We start from the raw sequence: 15,537 nt of genomic DNA on the forward strand, positions 1-15,537 counted from the left end.
AAATTAGCATTTCTAAAAGGTTTTAACCCTGTATTTTAATTTTGCCTTAAAATCTACAAATATACACAACAGCTTATCCTCAATTCCTTTATGATGATAAACACGAGTGAGAAAAACACCAGTTCTGAGATAAGAATGTGTCTGTTTTGTTTTCCTTAAAGTAGGTGTATTAAGTTCTACGCAAAAACTCATCAGCACTATTTGGGCTGTTCTACTAAACCAGAATTACAGATCACTTAAAAGGATAAACATGCCCATGGTTAATGAGTTACCAAATAAACACATCCTGGTAACAAACTTTAATCCAGCTGAAACAGCCAGTGAGAAGAAGGAGACCCACACCTGGAAAGACCCAAGGTCTGAGTCAAAGAATGAGTAAGGGGCCCAAGTGGCAGGCAGAGACAAATAGATTAAAGGCCACACTAATATTCAAAAGGTCTGTCAATGCAGATTTATTTCTGAATAAAGTAAGTGTGGAGGAGGGCTGCATGTGCATATGTTTTCACTAATAATATTCATTACTTATAAACTGGATGGGAGAAACAGGATCAGGCTGTCAGCCTTCATGTTTGTGCAAATGCTACTTGTGTTTAGGTCGGTGCCAGTAGAGGTACTCCTTTCTAATGAGTATTAAATCTGCACAGTTCCCCGTATGTTGTGTATCTGTATATTGAGGATATACATTCAGCCTTACTACTGCCTGGACCTACAAATGCAGCATTTCTATTGAACCAGACAGGAAAAAAAATCCTGGTTGCTTAGACCACAGGATTCAAGTTCATGAATGAAAATATGCATGCATGAAAACTCCAGAAGAAAAGACCAAAAACACATATAGAAGAATGGCAGAGGTTAACAGCATAGACAGGCAAGGCATAAAGTTGTGCACATGCACATGAAGCTTCTCAGGGCATCCACAAAAAAAGGAATTGTAACCTTAAATCTTAAACTAACGATAGTGTGTGTGCCTTTAACATAGCAGAATAAACCAAACTGTTCTAACTTACTAATACGTAGAGAGAAAGGAATGTTCAGGTGACAGGAGAAGGAACAGCGTGGGACTGATAACAACTTAGGAAACAGTAAGTTTAAGGATGCTGGCCTTCAAGATAGCAGAGTGGCACCCAGCGTGGAGTGAGACTGGCACAGAACAGAAGCAAGGACATCCAACTGCTAACTCAGCACTAGGACCTTGCAAGTATGCGCAAGCATTGAGGTCATTCATTAAACACAGTGAGGAAGACTACTGGTGACCGCCAGAGACCCCCACTCAGCAAGAAAGTGTATGTGTAATTAGGATGCAAACATTATAATTAGTTCCTGGAAAGCTATGAATATGCATGAATATGATAAATATACATCTGCTCTCTGCAAGTATTGGGTGTGCTCTCCTTTGCGAAACAATTTGTGTGTGTGCCTAGCACCGCAATAAAGAATGCTGCTTCCTAAAACTCCAAATTGAGTCTTACAGAGTTTCTCTGACTGACTTTTATGGTAACAGAATGACTTAAGACAAAATCATAGCCTACATCCAGGAAAGGAGACAAAGGTCTGACAGTAGACTGTATTATTGCCTAATATAGACAATATAGACCCACAGAGGTGAGACAGGAAGGAAAGATGAAAGAGCACATTCATTCTCAGCTTCCAAAAAGTATTACTGTAAGCAAGCAAGAACCCAGGAGACATGATAAGACCTCAATAACCAGCATCTTCTGTGACACCACAGTAAATCCTGGCCAGTCTATGCGGACACATGCATCTCAGTAGGTAGAAAAAGCATGGGAGTATGAAAAATATTTTTTTTTCCCTATATATGGTCTTGAACTTCGCTGCTGTTTGGACATACTTGAAAATAAATGAGGCTATTCATCCCCACAGTTACCAAAACCAGTGTCAGTCTCTGACAGTTCTGACTCCTTCCAGCTGTGAATTACAAATAACACAATGACCTATGTGCCGAGATTAGAGGTGTTATTAGGAGCAACAGAAAGAAAAAATTAGCTAAAACCTTTTTTTGCTACAAAGGCATAAAACTCCAATGCATTTTAAGGTCACAATTTCCGGTCAGACAGAAAAGTCAGGTAATGCTGATGGTATACTCAGTGCGCCTCTGTGCCAATCACAGCTATTAAACAGACGCATTTATTCATTCAGTTCTCAAAACACACTGACAAGACCTGACCAAAAAAAACCAACAAATCCAAACCACAAAACAAACCCTTCACCACACATGGTTGTAAATAATCTCTAGTCTAAAACAGACAGCTCAACTACCTCATACTTTTCCAATTGACTAGCTGTCTGAAGGCCAAAATCACACTTGTTGACTTAGATGAAAAAAACTATCAATATAAAACCCAATTGTCTTTAATGACCATATATTTGTAGGTGTTTTGTTTCTTCTGAAATCTTGTCACATTCTCAGAATAGCCAGCAGAATGCTGAACAAATGAAGCAAATATTCTACAATGTATTTGCCTTTATTACTCAGTATGTAAGAATATGAAATACAGAAATGACACTTTATAATAATAATACGGGGAATTTTAAGCATCATTTTGTATTCTATTTAGACTTAGTATCGCATTTTTGCTCTTCTAGATAGCTACACATTTAAGGATGATCTATTACTTTTTAGTTCTTATATATTTGTTTTTACATATGTTTTATATATTTGTTTATATATAGATGCATTACAGATGTTTTTATATATAAAACCAATATATATTGTTTACTGTGTTTCATGTTTGTTTTATATATATTTATTTACCTACATTTTCATTGGTATCAGTGCTTTATTGCTGCTTTAACATCTTAAACCTCTCATTTCTCTGGCGAGTAAATCCAGATTTATAGCTTTTCTGCACACAATGTTTGCAAAGCACACAGACAATTTACCAGATTTGCTGGTAAATCTGACTGTCCTCTGAAACCAAACTTATTAACTGGAAGTGTATTGCTAATACTGTCTAAAAACTGCAATGCAATGCAATAATAGACATCTGCAAAATTATTTCAGTCAACAAAATCTGTTAACTGGAAGAGAAAAGGTAATTTCAGCCAGTTCTGCCTTATGAATAATTCTACTGGTAGTCTTGATGACTACTAAAATTTCACATTATGGGGATTCTTGTGATTACAGTCCTCAGTTCTTTGTCCTTAAATAGCTCTCTATAGTTCTACGTTCTCTGTAGTCCTCAAATAATACCTTGTTTATTTCAAAGGTTCAAATAGCAGGTAAGATAGTCTCAAAACTACACGAAGAGTCCAACAAAGAGAAGTTCTAACTTTTTTACAGCACATTCCAACTTGTTCTTTTCATTATCTGCTTCTTGGAGCTGGGAAAAAATTCTGACCAGGAACTCTTCAAAACTAGGAAGTAAATGAGATTCACCTTTTCTCAGCTGCAACCAAAGTTGTTTCACATCATTCTCACTGAAAAAAAGAGATCATAAAGGATTCATTAAGAGAGAACATTTCTCAGGCTGCAATGAATGTTCACGTCATCCTAGGGGGATGGAGGCTTTAGGGCATCACTAGTCAGAATGCAAAGCCTATTAAAAACAGGGTTACTTTGCAGTAACAGACTTTAAAAGAATGAGGTGGGTGGGAAATGGTGGAAACAACATTTATTCAAAAAAATGCATCCAAAGTCTTATCATAATGAAAGCTTTTCAGGATGACTGCCAATCAATTCTTTCCTGTTTTCAAGCAGTTGGATGAAAAGAAGCACTGATGAGCCCTTTATCTCATGGTAAGGATCACTGATGTGTTTTTTTAAACACTCTTACTATCCGTCCAGATTCTCTCCCACTTTTGCACCATGCTTTTTTTGCTCTAGACATTCATTGTGATTGACTAGTGAACGTCAGGCCAACACACAAGAAGCTCTTAGAGCTATTTTTAGTGTTCTGTGTTTCAGAATGAGTCATCCTGGTCCTGGAAGAGGTAGTGTTATCATAGCGATCACAGCAAGCAATTATGTATCAAGGGGAGAAAAAGCAGAAAAAGGTGAAAAAACATTGTTTCTTATGGCTAAGTGGCACACTTCAAACACAGCCTTCACCAAAAAAAAGCAGTCATCATGCATTGGTTGATTGAAAATCAGTGGCATCTGTGGATTACATGCTAGTAATTATCTACGTTCAAACCCCATGGTACATCAGTGGATTAATAGTGTAGCTCTTAAATGGCACAAACACACGTTTTGTATGCATGCAGTATGATAGCTTTGCTCTTGGAAATTTTGGTTGAAAGTCATTTTATAATTTCTGACAGCCACAAAAATTAATTTTTAAGGAATCACTGTGTTACCAAGCAGCCTTTGTTCTCATCATTTACCTTAGATTCTATTAAAATCAAATCCAGAGCTGAAGCATAAAAGGTCATACAATCTATTACTGTTGCTGGGAAGACTCACTCATCACAAACCTTCTTAGCTCCAAGTCAATCCATCAGATCTGAGAACTGAAATTCTTCATCCTTATCATCACTCATGCTCTCTTTGCCCTTAAGTTGGCAGACTGTTTCACCTTCTGACTGCTGCATCATCTCCTTATTCAACGTAATCTGCTCCATAAGAAACTGGCTTAAGAATTAGAAATCATACACATTAGCATTTTCAGAGCTTACGATAAGAAACAATGTCATTTAAGAGCAAAATACTAAAGATCACATTTTACAGTAAATACAATTTGTGACAGAAAAACCTACACTTGTTTACAAAAAAGGGGACTATAATGGAACAACAAAAGGGTGAAGCATGGCAAGAGTATTTCTGAGTTCTGTGCCTTTCTCCCCAGTTTAATGTCTAGCCTTCAATAACTCACACAACATCCACAAACATACTGAAAAATTACAGTCCTTCATAAACAAAAGACAACAAGCAGCAACAAGCACTTTATAAAGGTTATGGCCTTATTGGTACGCTTAAGTAGAAGTGAGGAATCTAAAATAATCACAGCTCTGGTACTGATAAAATGTACCTTCTATTTTAATATTCCTTCTACTGCATGACCAAAGGCACACCTCAAATTCCTGTATAAACTTCATATAGAAAGCTTCATTTTATTAACACTTCTTTCCCTCCATTTGACTCACATGCATTTTAATTCTAGAGCAGTTTCTTCTATCTATTTTGGATATTTCTCTTAATAGCAAAAAGACTCGATCATGGAGATGTGGTAGGATAAATGTAATGTTGCAATGGAAGGATACAGGCTCTTTAAGAAGGACAAGAAAAGAAGACAAGAAAGGAGAGTTGTTCTTTGTGCGAGAGAGCAGCTGGAATGCGTGGAGCTCTGTGAGGGGATAGAAGAGGAGCTGATGGAAAACGTACAGATAACAGGAAGGGATTCTATAGGCACACTGCAAATAAAAGACAGACTAGGGACAACATGGGCCCTCTCCGGAAGCTCTCAGGAGAACTGGCTACCCTGGATTTGGAGAAGGCTGAGGTTCTCAATGACTTTTTTGCATCGGTCTTCACTGGCAAATGCTCTGACCAAACCACCCAAGTCTTGGAAGGCAGATGCAGGGACTGTGAGAATGAAGACCTGGGGCCCACTGTAGGAGAGGATCTGGTTCTAGACCATCTTAAGAACCTGAATGTGCACAAGTCCGTGGGACCTGATGAAACCCATCCGTGGGTCCTGAAGGAGCTGGCGAATGAAACTGCTAAGCCACTGTCCATCATATTGGAAAAACCATGGCAGTCAGGTGAAGTTCCCGACAACTGGAAAAAGGGCAATATAACCCCCATTTTCAAGAAGGGGAAAATGGATGACCCAGGGAACTACAGACCAGTCAGTCTCACCTCTGTGCCTGGCAAAATCTTGAAGCAGATTCTCCTGGAAGGCATGCTAAGGCACATGAAAAACAACAAGGTGCTTGGTGACAGCCACCATGGCTTCACTAAGGGGAAATCCTGCCTGACCAATTTGGTGGCCTTCTATGATGGGGCTACAGAACTGATGGACAGGGGTAGAGCAGTTGATGTCATCTACCTGGACTTGTGTAAAGCGTTCAACACTGTCCCACACGACATCCTTGTCTCTAAATTGGAGAGACATCAATTTGATGGATGGACCACTTGGTGGATAAAGAACTGGCTGGATGGCCGCACACAGAGAGTTGCGGTCAATGGCTCAATGTCCAGCTGGAGACCAGTAATGAGTGTCGTCCCTCAGGGATCGGTGCTGGGACTGGTTCTGTTCGACATCTTTGTTGGTGACATGGACAGTGGGATTGAGTGCACCCTCAGCAAGTTTGCCGATGGCACCAAGCTGTGTGGTTCTGTTGATACGCTGGAGGGAAGGAATGCCATCCAGAGGGATCTTGACACGCTTGTGAGGTGGGCTGATGCCAACCTCATGGAGTTTAACCATGCCAAGTGCAAGGTCCTACACCTGGGTCGGAGCAATCCCAGGCACAGCTACAGGTTGGGCAGAGAAGAGATTCACAGCAGCCCTGCAGAGAAGGACCTGGGGGTGTTGGTCGATGAGAAAATGAACATGAGCCGACTTCAGTGTGTGCTTACAGCCCAGAAATCAAACCGTGTCCTGGGCTGCGTCAAAAGGAGCGTGACCAGCAGGTCGAAGGAGGTGATCCTGCCCCTCTACTCTGCTCTTGTGAGACCTCACTTGGAGTATTGTGTGCAGTTCTGGTGTCCTCAGCATAAGAAGGACATGGAACTGTTGGAACAAGTCCAGAGGAGGGCCACAAGGATGATCAGGGGACTGGAGCACCTCCTGTATGATGACAGGCTGAGAAAGTTGGGGCTGTTCAGCCTGGAGAAGAGAAGGCTGCGTGGAGACCTCATAGCAGCTTTCCAGTATCTGAAGGGGGCCTATAGGGATGCTGGGGAGGGACTCTTCATTAGGAACTGTAGTGACAGGACAAGGGGTAACAGGTTAAAACTTAAACAGGGTAAGCTTAGATTGGATATAAGGAGGAAATTCTTTACTGTAAGAGTGGTGAGGCATTGGAATTGGGTTGTCCAGGGAAGCTGTGAATGCTCCATCCCTGGCAGTGTTCAAGGCCAGGGTGGACAGAGCCTTGGGTGACATGGTATAGTGTGAGGTGTCCCTGCCCATGGCAGGGGTTTGGAACTAGATGATCTTAAGGTCCTTTCCAACCCTAACTATTGTATGATTCTATGATTATGTGTTAGGATTAAAGAGAGGACAGAGAAAGAGGAACATATAGTGAGAGTCCACCTGATCAGGAAGAACAAGTGGATGAACCTTCAACATTCTGATAGGAACAGCCTCATGCTTGCAGGTTCTGGTCCCCATGGAGGACTTCAAACACCTGATATTTTTTGGATGGACAATGCAGCCGGACATAAGCAAACCAGGAGGTCCTTGGAGTGCACTGATGATAATTTTCCCCCGAGATAAGGTGCTCTGGTGGACCCCATACCCACCAACAAGGAGGGTCTTGCTAAGGATATGAAAATCTTGGCTGCAGTGACCATGAGATGGTGGAGTTCAGAATCTGGAGGGCAGGGAAGAGCATGAAAAGCAAGCTCATAACCCTGGACTTCAGGAGAGCAGACTTCGTCCTCTTCAAGTGCCTGCTTGAAAGAGTCCCTTGGGATAAGGCCCTAGAGGAAAGAGGGGCCCAAGAATGCTGGTTAATATTCAAGGATCACCTCCTCCAAGCCCAACAGAGCTCCATCCTGCTGCTGTTTCTGTGCTGATGTACTGGACAAAGTGGAACTCCAGTGTGAACTTAAGTCAAAGGAACTCTGACCTGTGGATGAGTCCACATGGGAGCAGGACAGCCTGAAGCATCTGTGACCATGAATAAGTTCAAATCAGGTACATCTCGAAGCATCTGCATCTGTAGCTGTGGTTATGTCTGAGACACTATACCATAGCCATAAGAGACTTCCATGAAAGTCTCAGCAAGTTTTCACTAGCTGCAATGTTACCTTGTATTTGCTCTAGTAAATGTTGAGAATACTATAGAAAAATTAATTATAAGAAATAAGTATGGATTAACAAATGAGTTGATTCAGTTTCAATTAAACATGAGGCTAAGCAAGAATAGACATTACTGAAGTCAACTGGTCTGAAGAGTTCAAGTAAATTAACAAACAAGTGGAGCTTTTGTAGGAATGAACGGAATTCTTCCACACTAATTGGTTCAGTACAAGTTTTATCCAGACACTACTCTGCTTTCTCCATTCCTTAGTTTTCTAAAGCAGCCTTTATCTAGTACAGCTTCTGTTTCTACTAGGAATACCAACATCATCACCTAGCAGAATGCATGACTATCTAGTCTGGATCCCTAGTCAATGCATATCAATCCTGTGCAGCTTAAAATGAAGCATGCTTTACACTGTCTAGCCGTATGTTTCATGAGAATCCTATACATAGGTGTTGAAGGCAAGTACTATTGAAGGCAGTACCTTGTGTGTGGCATTTTGTGTAGCCTAATGTGTCCGTGCCCTTTGTGTGTGCGTGCATATGTGGGTGTCACTGGGATACATGTTTAACTTCACTACCTGTTGAACCTGCAAACAGGAAAGCAGTGGCCACATCCATCTGGGTCTCTGGACTGGGCTCCAGCAGCTGGGAAGGAGGAATCACCAGGCTCTGGATCTGCTGGAGATTGCAGCCACTTACAACTTTGCTTAACAGAAAATTTTGGCTTTGCAGGGACTAACTTACGAAAATAGTCTTCATTTAACTAAGAAATATATACAACTCACTTACGAAAAGTAAAGCAGTAATACATTGTTTCATTTTTAAATAATGGCAATTTGCAGGTTAAAATACATTCGTTATTAAGATACTTGATCTAGCTCTAAAATGGGAGACATGGGACATGAAAGAATTAACTTTTCAAATAACTGATGATTTACAAACAAAAATGAAGGTCCTGTTTGCTGGGCCTAGACATAGTATTTAAGTAGAGATTTAATGTTACCATTCACACATAGAAGAGATTTAGTTTTCTGGAGAAAATGCTTAAAACTGGTGCTTATAGTCAACAGAGCTAAAATTTAAGCACAAAATTGATTCTGCATAAAAACCTAACAGTCTCACTAACTAATATTGCCATGCTTTCTGGTGCCTCACAGCTGGGGCGAAAACAACCCTTTCACAAACTCAGAGAACACGACAGTAAAAGTGCTATTGCAAAGTAGGCAGTTGCAAAGAACCTAACAGCTCCCTTTATGCAGGAATTATAATTGCCTCATCCTGTTTTGTTTTGAAATAAAGTAACATCACTTGAAGAATTAATTTGTTAGAGAAAGCATTCCCACAGCTGTAACACCGGTATCAACACATTTTCAGCACTTATATTAATCCTAATCATCTCTCAGGTCTTACGATGAGACATGAAACAAAATGCAAGATCTGGAAATTTTTCAAGATTTAGTCATAAATCTACTCCATGGCTTAAAACAAGTTTAATTCAGATAGGTATGCTGTATGTCTCATATTGTGCCGTGGCTTGCCATCTTACACAGGAGAGAAAGACCCTGGAGCCCTTTATTCAAGTAATTTGACCACTTCTTCATCTGCTGCATATATCTGCTACACCTAGGGAATAGTCTGGCTCCCCATGTGCAGTGTTAACTGTTAAGACAAAATGATGCATTATTGGTATGGAGCATATAGAGTATGAATAAAACTCTATATAAGAAGCATGCTTTCGAAACTCACTGAATCCTGCGGTGAATTCCTTTAGCGTAAGTGAGCTATTTCCATCAGCATCCAATGTAACAAAAACTTTTTCAAGTTCTTCCAGGCTAAGAGGTAACTGACAATGCAGTCTCTGGAATGATGAAACATGCAGTGTCTTAACCCAGTTTATAGGATGAGAGAAAGAGTAGATTCTACAGAACATGCATAATACGAAAGGATAGGTCCTTTTGTTTCCCAGAGTACAAATTCAAATACACCACAGAGTAAAACAACATCAACTGAGCAAGAATTGCTTTTATGCAATGATTTTTTTGCAAAGCTCCAGGCTTGGGGAAAAGTGCCTGGAAAACTACTTGGTATAAAAGGATCTGGGGGTGCTGACTGATGGTCAGCTGAACAGGAGCCAGCAATGTGCCCAGGCAGCCAAGAAGGCCAACAGCATCCTGGCCTGTATCAGAAATAGTGTGGCCAGCAGGACAAGGGAAGTGATTTCACTGTATGGGGCACTAGTGAGGCTGCACCTCAAATACTGTGTTCAGTTCTGGGACCCTCACTACAGGAAAGGCATTGAGATGCTGGAGCAGGTCCAGAGAAGGGCAACAGAGCTGGTGAAGGATCTGGAGCACAACTCTGATGAGGAACAGCTGAGGAACTGGGGTTGTTTAGTCTGGGGAACAGAAGGCTCAGGGGAGATCTTATCACTTTCTTCAACTGCCTGTCAGGAGGATGGAGAGAAGGGGTTGGTCTCTTCTCCCAAGTCACAAGCAATAGGAGAAAAAGAAATGGCCTCAAGCTGCATCACTGGAGGTTTATATTGGGTATTAGGAAAAATTTTTTCACTGAAAGGGTGCTCAGGCATTGGAACAGGCTGCCAAGGGAAGTGGTGGAATCAGCATCCTTGGAAGTGTTCAAAACTCATACAGGTAAGGCCCTTAGTGACATGGTTAATGGTGGACTTGGCAGTCCTAGGCTTGGCTTGGCTTGGTTTGGCTTGATGATCTTAGAGGTCTTTTCCAACCTAGCTGATTCTATGATTCTATGACTTCACTATTTGCCTTTATGAATCCTTTACAACAAAGCAGTGAGAACAACCTCCTTGTAACACAGATTCTAATCACGCAGGGAAGGGTTAGGCCTTGAGGTGGAGTCTCAGCATCCTGGTCATGAGGTCAAGCAAGAGACTCTCTAAACGAGAATATTAAAGAGGGTATACTATCCTAATTCAAGCTGCTTCAAAATGTGTAAATAAATAAATAAAAACTAAGAAACCTGCACGGTTCAAGGAGCAAACCTGCTGCTCCTGTGACAAGTTAAATGTAGTTCATGACTGTCTACATCTGAAATTCATCATGCTTACACCAAAAAAGGCAAAACTTCACGAAACCACCCCACAAAACCACTTATTTTTTCCAAAGTATCTAAAAAAAAGGCATAAAAAACACCCCCTCCAACATTTTCTCTAAATCGGTCCCTAGTCGTCTTACTACAATTCTTTTAACAGCTATAGACAGATTTCCAGAAATATGAGAAAACTAGAGTAGCAAACAACTACAATAGCAAGAACTTCCACTGGGAGTCAAGCACTAGGAAGAGTAAAACCTTTCTTCATCTTGGGAAGCAATATAAATGCACACTGGTGAAGTCCTCTGCTTTATTAGCTAATATTTTAATGCCTTCTTTGAACATCTATGGTATATACAACATATTTAAATTACAAGCTAATAGGTTGATAAAGTTAATCAGAACAAAAGTGTTAATCTGTTCTGCTGTGGGAATGGATTTAGGACCAAAGAAAGTTTATCCTGCTATCCAAGAACAATAGAAACCACTATTCAATACACCAAGCTGTATATAGTCAAGGTAAGAATTGGCTGAATGCATTAACCATGACTTCCCTGGCTGCAGCAAAGAGTTTAGGGCATACATTATAAACCTGTATGAGCTGAATGGAGGAGCAGTGAAAGGAATTCCAAGGTAATCTTGAGAAGGGAAAGCAACAGAGCTTCTAAAGCACAGAACTATCTGGAATAGTCCCGAAGGGATTTCTGAGCAGGATTAATTGTGCATTGCTACATGCTTCCAAAAAAAAAACCTAAGAAAACTTGATGTATATTCAGTCTAAATAAATTACCTCATCAGCAATGCATCTGACTTATTGCCAGTTTCTCACTTAAACATACCCATCTTCCCAAAGCTGTAGATTTTTATCTCTTAGATCTAAAAACTTTAAAAAATTCACTTCTCTTCTAAAATTCTTACATGCTACAAGGTACTGATGAGGAAGGAGGTATTTCAGGCAAATTACTCTTTTTACACTATTTCAGTGTTCAAATTCTGAACTGAATTATACTAATTTAGCAGTAGAAAACACCAGAATTTTTTGCATTTTCTTGAAAAAATATGAAAATGGGAGATTTTTAAGATGTGCACACATTTTGCTCCATTAAATTCCCACTGGGTAATTTAAGGAGTTTGGTGAACTGGGGCCACACCACTATTACTGAGCCAATGTTTTGCCCAACCTCTTGTTTTTATTCTTCAAAAATTTACGTTTGTTTGTTCCGGGTTTATTCTTAGGAAAACAAAATGATATTGTTGGTCTCATATGTCTGTTTTTGTTTATTTGCTCATTTTGGCCTTACTGTAAAAGCACATAGATACTTCCAGTATGAAACTCTTAAAAATTAAAAAGAAATAAAACTTATTCAAAGATACCACTGCAGCTTAAACAGAAATTATCTACATTGCCACACAATGTGCTCTGTGCTTTCATGACGACTATGTTTACTTATCTGAAAATTCCAAGCTTTTACTCTGCAAAAGAAAAAGATAGAGGTCAAATGGCCAATTCTGCTACAATCATTAAAACATTTTGCAACACTAATCCTCATTAATCATCATGACCTCAAGGCCCAAACTGCAAAGATGTGGTTTCAAGTCTCAGGTAGAATTTGCCTTCTTGCAATCTCAGAAAACCTCTTGTTTGTTTGAAGGTTGAACACATTTGATATTTTGAAATTGAATGAAAAATTCCAAACAACCAGTATTAACATAATCTCAAAATAAACAGCATGATATAATCAGGGAAGAGTAAATTTTGATATAATTACTACGTTAGAGACATTATCAGAAAACAATGCAAAATCTGTTCCACTGGACTTAACTGTACTTTTAGATACTCGGCTCTGTCTGTTGAAATGCCTCATATCACATGACTAAAGATTAAAAAGCTTAATGTGAGCATATTGGATTTGAAGCAATGCTTCATTAGCGTTAAGTAGCACTAAACCAACAAACAGCAGGATGCAAAAGTGATCAATACTTTGTAAATTTTATGGAAAAAACTGATTTACTTTATTGACTTATGTTTTTGCTACAGAAAGTGAACATCATGGAAAATGCAATCAAAATTAACTGTACTGATTTCAAACTCAGGTTTGCAATACAGGGATTCTAGTTAACTAGTCATTCTAATCAAGCATAATGAATAACTAATAGTATATGTCTAATGTACAGTTGCTCAGTATAAAGCATTAAATATTTTCATAGAATCATAGAATGGTTTGGGGTGGAAGGGACCTTAAAAATCATCTATTCCCAACCCCCTGCCATGGCAGGGATACCTTCTACTAGACCAGGTTGCTCAAAGCCCTGTGCAACCTGGCCTTGAACACTGCCAGATACGGAATTTATTTTGCTACCACACCTCTATTTTATCCAGAAGTACTGAAGTAGAAATGGATTAACACAATGAAATTATGCTTTGCATGTCAAGCATGAGCATATTCTTGTTTTCTGCCACATACTGGTCCAAATCATCTTATCATTTCTGCAATAAGCACTGAATCTCATTTCCAAAGGTTTTATTATATAGTTGCTTTCCTACCAACGTTTTCAGCAAACCTGATTTTAGTCCCTCAAACATTTTAAGAACAATTTTGTAAGATTATTGTGAACATTGAATAATGTTAAAAGATTGTTCTTCTGTATTTCCTACATATATATCTGATAAAGCTGAGAGTCTGGTTTACACATTGTCTGTCAGTTGAAACCAAAATGAAAGACTTTATTTACACACTTTTGCTGAAAAAACAGAGGGATAAACTTTGTGGAAGGGGGCCTATAGGGATGCTGGGGAGGGACTCTTCATTAGGGACTGTAGTGATAGGACAAGGGGTAACGGGTTAAAACTTAAACAGGGGAAGTTTAGATTGGATATAAGGAGGAAATTCCTTCCTGTTAGGGTGGTGAGGCACTGGAGTGGGTTGCCCAGGGAGGTTGTGAATGCTCCATCCCTGGCAGTGTTCAAGACCAGGTTGGACGAGGCCTTGGGTGATATGGTTTAGTGTGAGGTGTCCCTGCCCATGGCAGGGGAATTGGAACTTGATGATCTTAAGGTCCTTTCCAACCCTAACTATTCTATGATTCTATGATTCTATGATTCATGATGCTGTGGCATATCTCAAAGTAATAAATTTACTGGAATTTCAACTTTTTCATTGAGAATGGAATTAAGTTCCTGAGGCATTTTTTCTTTGTTTCACTCACTTTGATTTTCCACATTTTTGTTGCTTTGACTGTGGAAACAAATGCAAGCATTATGTAAAAATTCAAAGAGAGTGTATTAAATGCTACATGTCAGGAGGGTGTTACAATTTTTATCTCTAAATTAAGCAGTCTCAACACATTAAAGGCATTGGGAGCTTCTCTTATTCTGCATTTCACATAGCCAGTTCTGTTTTACTGGCATGTCTTGACAAGTGATGAATCCTTTGCTTTCCAGATCACAAATCTGAAAGAACCCATATACTTTTCCTAACACAGTTAGTCCTGTGTCTTGTTCTCCAGGTGGCACAGAACTGGCATGTTCTCCTTGTATTCTGTCCATGGTCACAATTTCAACACAGAAATATTTTGGGACGCCGCCATCCCAGTTACTGATTTGAATTCAAATTCTGATCTGAAACCTGTGCATGGAAGGTATGGAAAAGAGCAAATCATACCCTCTTAATGATGCTTTGCAAAATCTCTTAGCAACCATCTCTTTATTTAGGCACTAGAGCTTAGAAGAATAAAAAGCTTTTTGAAAATGCCTACCCTTGATGGACTGCACTAAAAATGATGGAAATTGGATGATGAATGAGAAGGGGAAAGTCTGGGGAAAGGAGAAGACAAAATGAGCTCTGAAAAGGAATCTGAAAGCAAAATCAGCCAGTTTAACAAGAAATGTAGACAATCAATTACCACAAAGAAGAAGACACAAGAAATGAGGGCAAATAAAAAAGTGATTTAAAGTCACTACAAGTATCCAACTGATATTCTTTTGACTCGACCATTTTAACATCATGTATCACAATTTGCATCAAGCGCTTTGGCATACAGTTCATATGATAGCTATAGAATGGAAGGTAACTGATGACTGATGGAACCTAGCAGATAACAGTCTTTCAGTCAGTTAAGTAAAACCAAGAGTGAGATTCAGATAATTCGAATTATGGAATTCTGAAACATTTCCTTAGATTCATCCTTATTATTTAGGACTCTGACTTTCACCTGTGAAGAAGAATTAATTACTAGTGAATTTGGTGGGAAGACTTCATAAGTTAATCACATTCTAAACAACCTCCGTGAAAATCTGCATTATACTTCCTGCATGAAAATATTTTTATATATTCATTTCATCTATAATTTGATCTTAAATTCACTCTGGGAGGTCAGATGTATGCAGCTTCCCCTCTCCAAACTTGTACAATTGTACAACACACAGTATCAATACAAATGGAGCAGGCTTTCCCAAAAGCCTATGGACTCAAAACCACTATTGACTAATTATGGGTTGCCATGCCTCACCTGATGCTTTGTAAGACTCTTT

The 15,537-nt window shown here is 39.4% G+C and overlaps 1 protein-coding gene across 1 annotated transcript in view; it reads right to left on the bottom strand.

Annotated features, from left to right (window-relative positions):
* The window catches only part of CRACR2A (calcium release activated channel regulator 2A), a 37,160-nt gene extending 22,407 nt beyond the window's left edge, over nucleotides 1-14,753 (bottom strand). The window contains 4 exon segments of the mRNA XM_057431177.1: nucleotides 3,276-3,438; nucleotides 4,424-4,591; nucleotides 9,680-9,795; nucleotides 14,410-14,753. Of these exon segments, the coding sequence (XP_057287160.1) occupies nucleotides 3,276-3,438; nucleotides 4,424-4,591; nucleotides 9,680-9,795; nucleotides 14,410-14,553 (591 nt within the window). The 5' untranslated portion in view covers nucleotides 14,554-14,753.
* Between the last annotated feature and the right edge of the window lie 784 nt (nucleotides 14,754-15,537).

This window comes from Pezoporus wallicus, unplaced genomic scaffold (assembly GCF_028554395.1).
Source record: "Pezoporus wallicus isolate ANWC-B61680 ecotype Strahan unplaced genomic scaffold, APGP_CSIRO_Pwel_v1 scaffold_3294, whole genome shotgun sequence".
In the NCBI taxonomy this organism is placed as follows: domain Eukaryota; kingdom Metazoa; phylum Chordata; class Aves; order Psittaciformes; family Psittacidae; genus Pezoporus; species Pezoporus wallicus.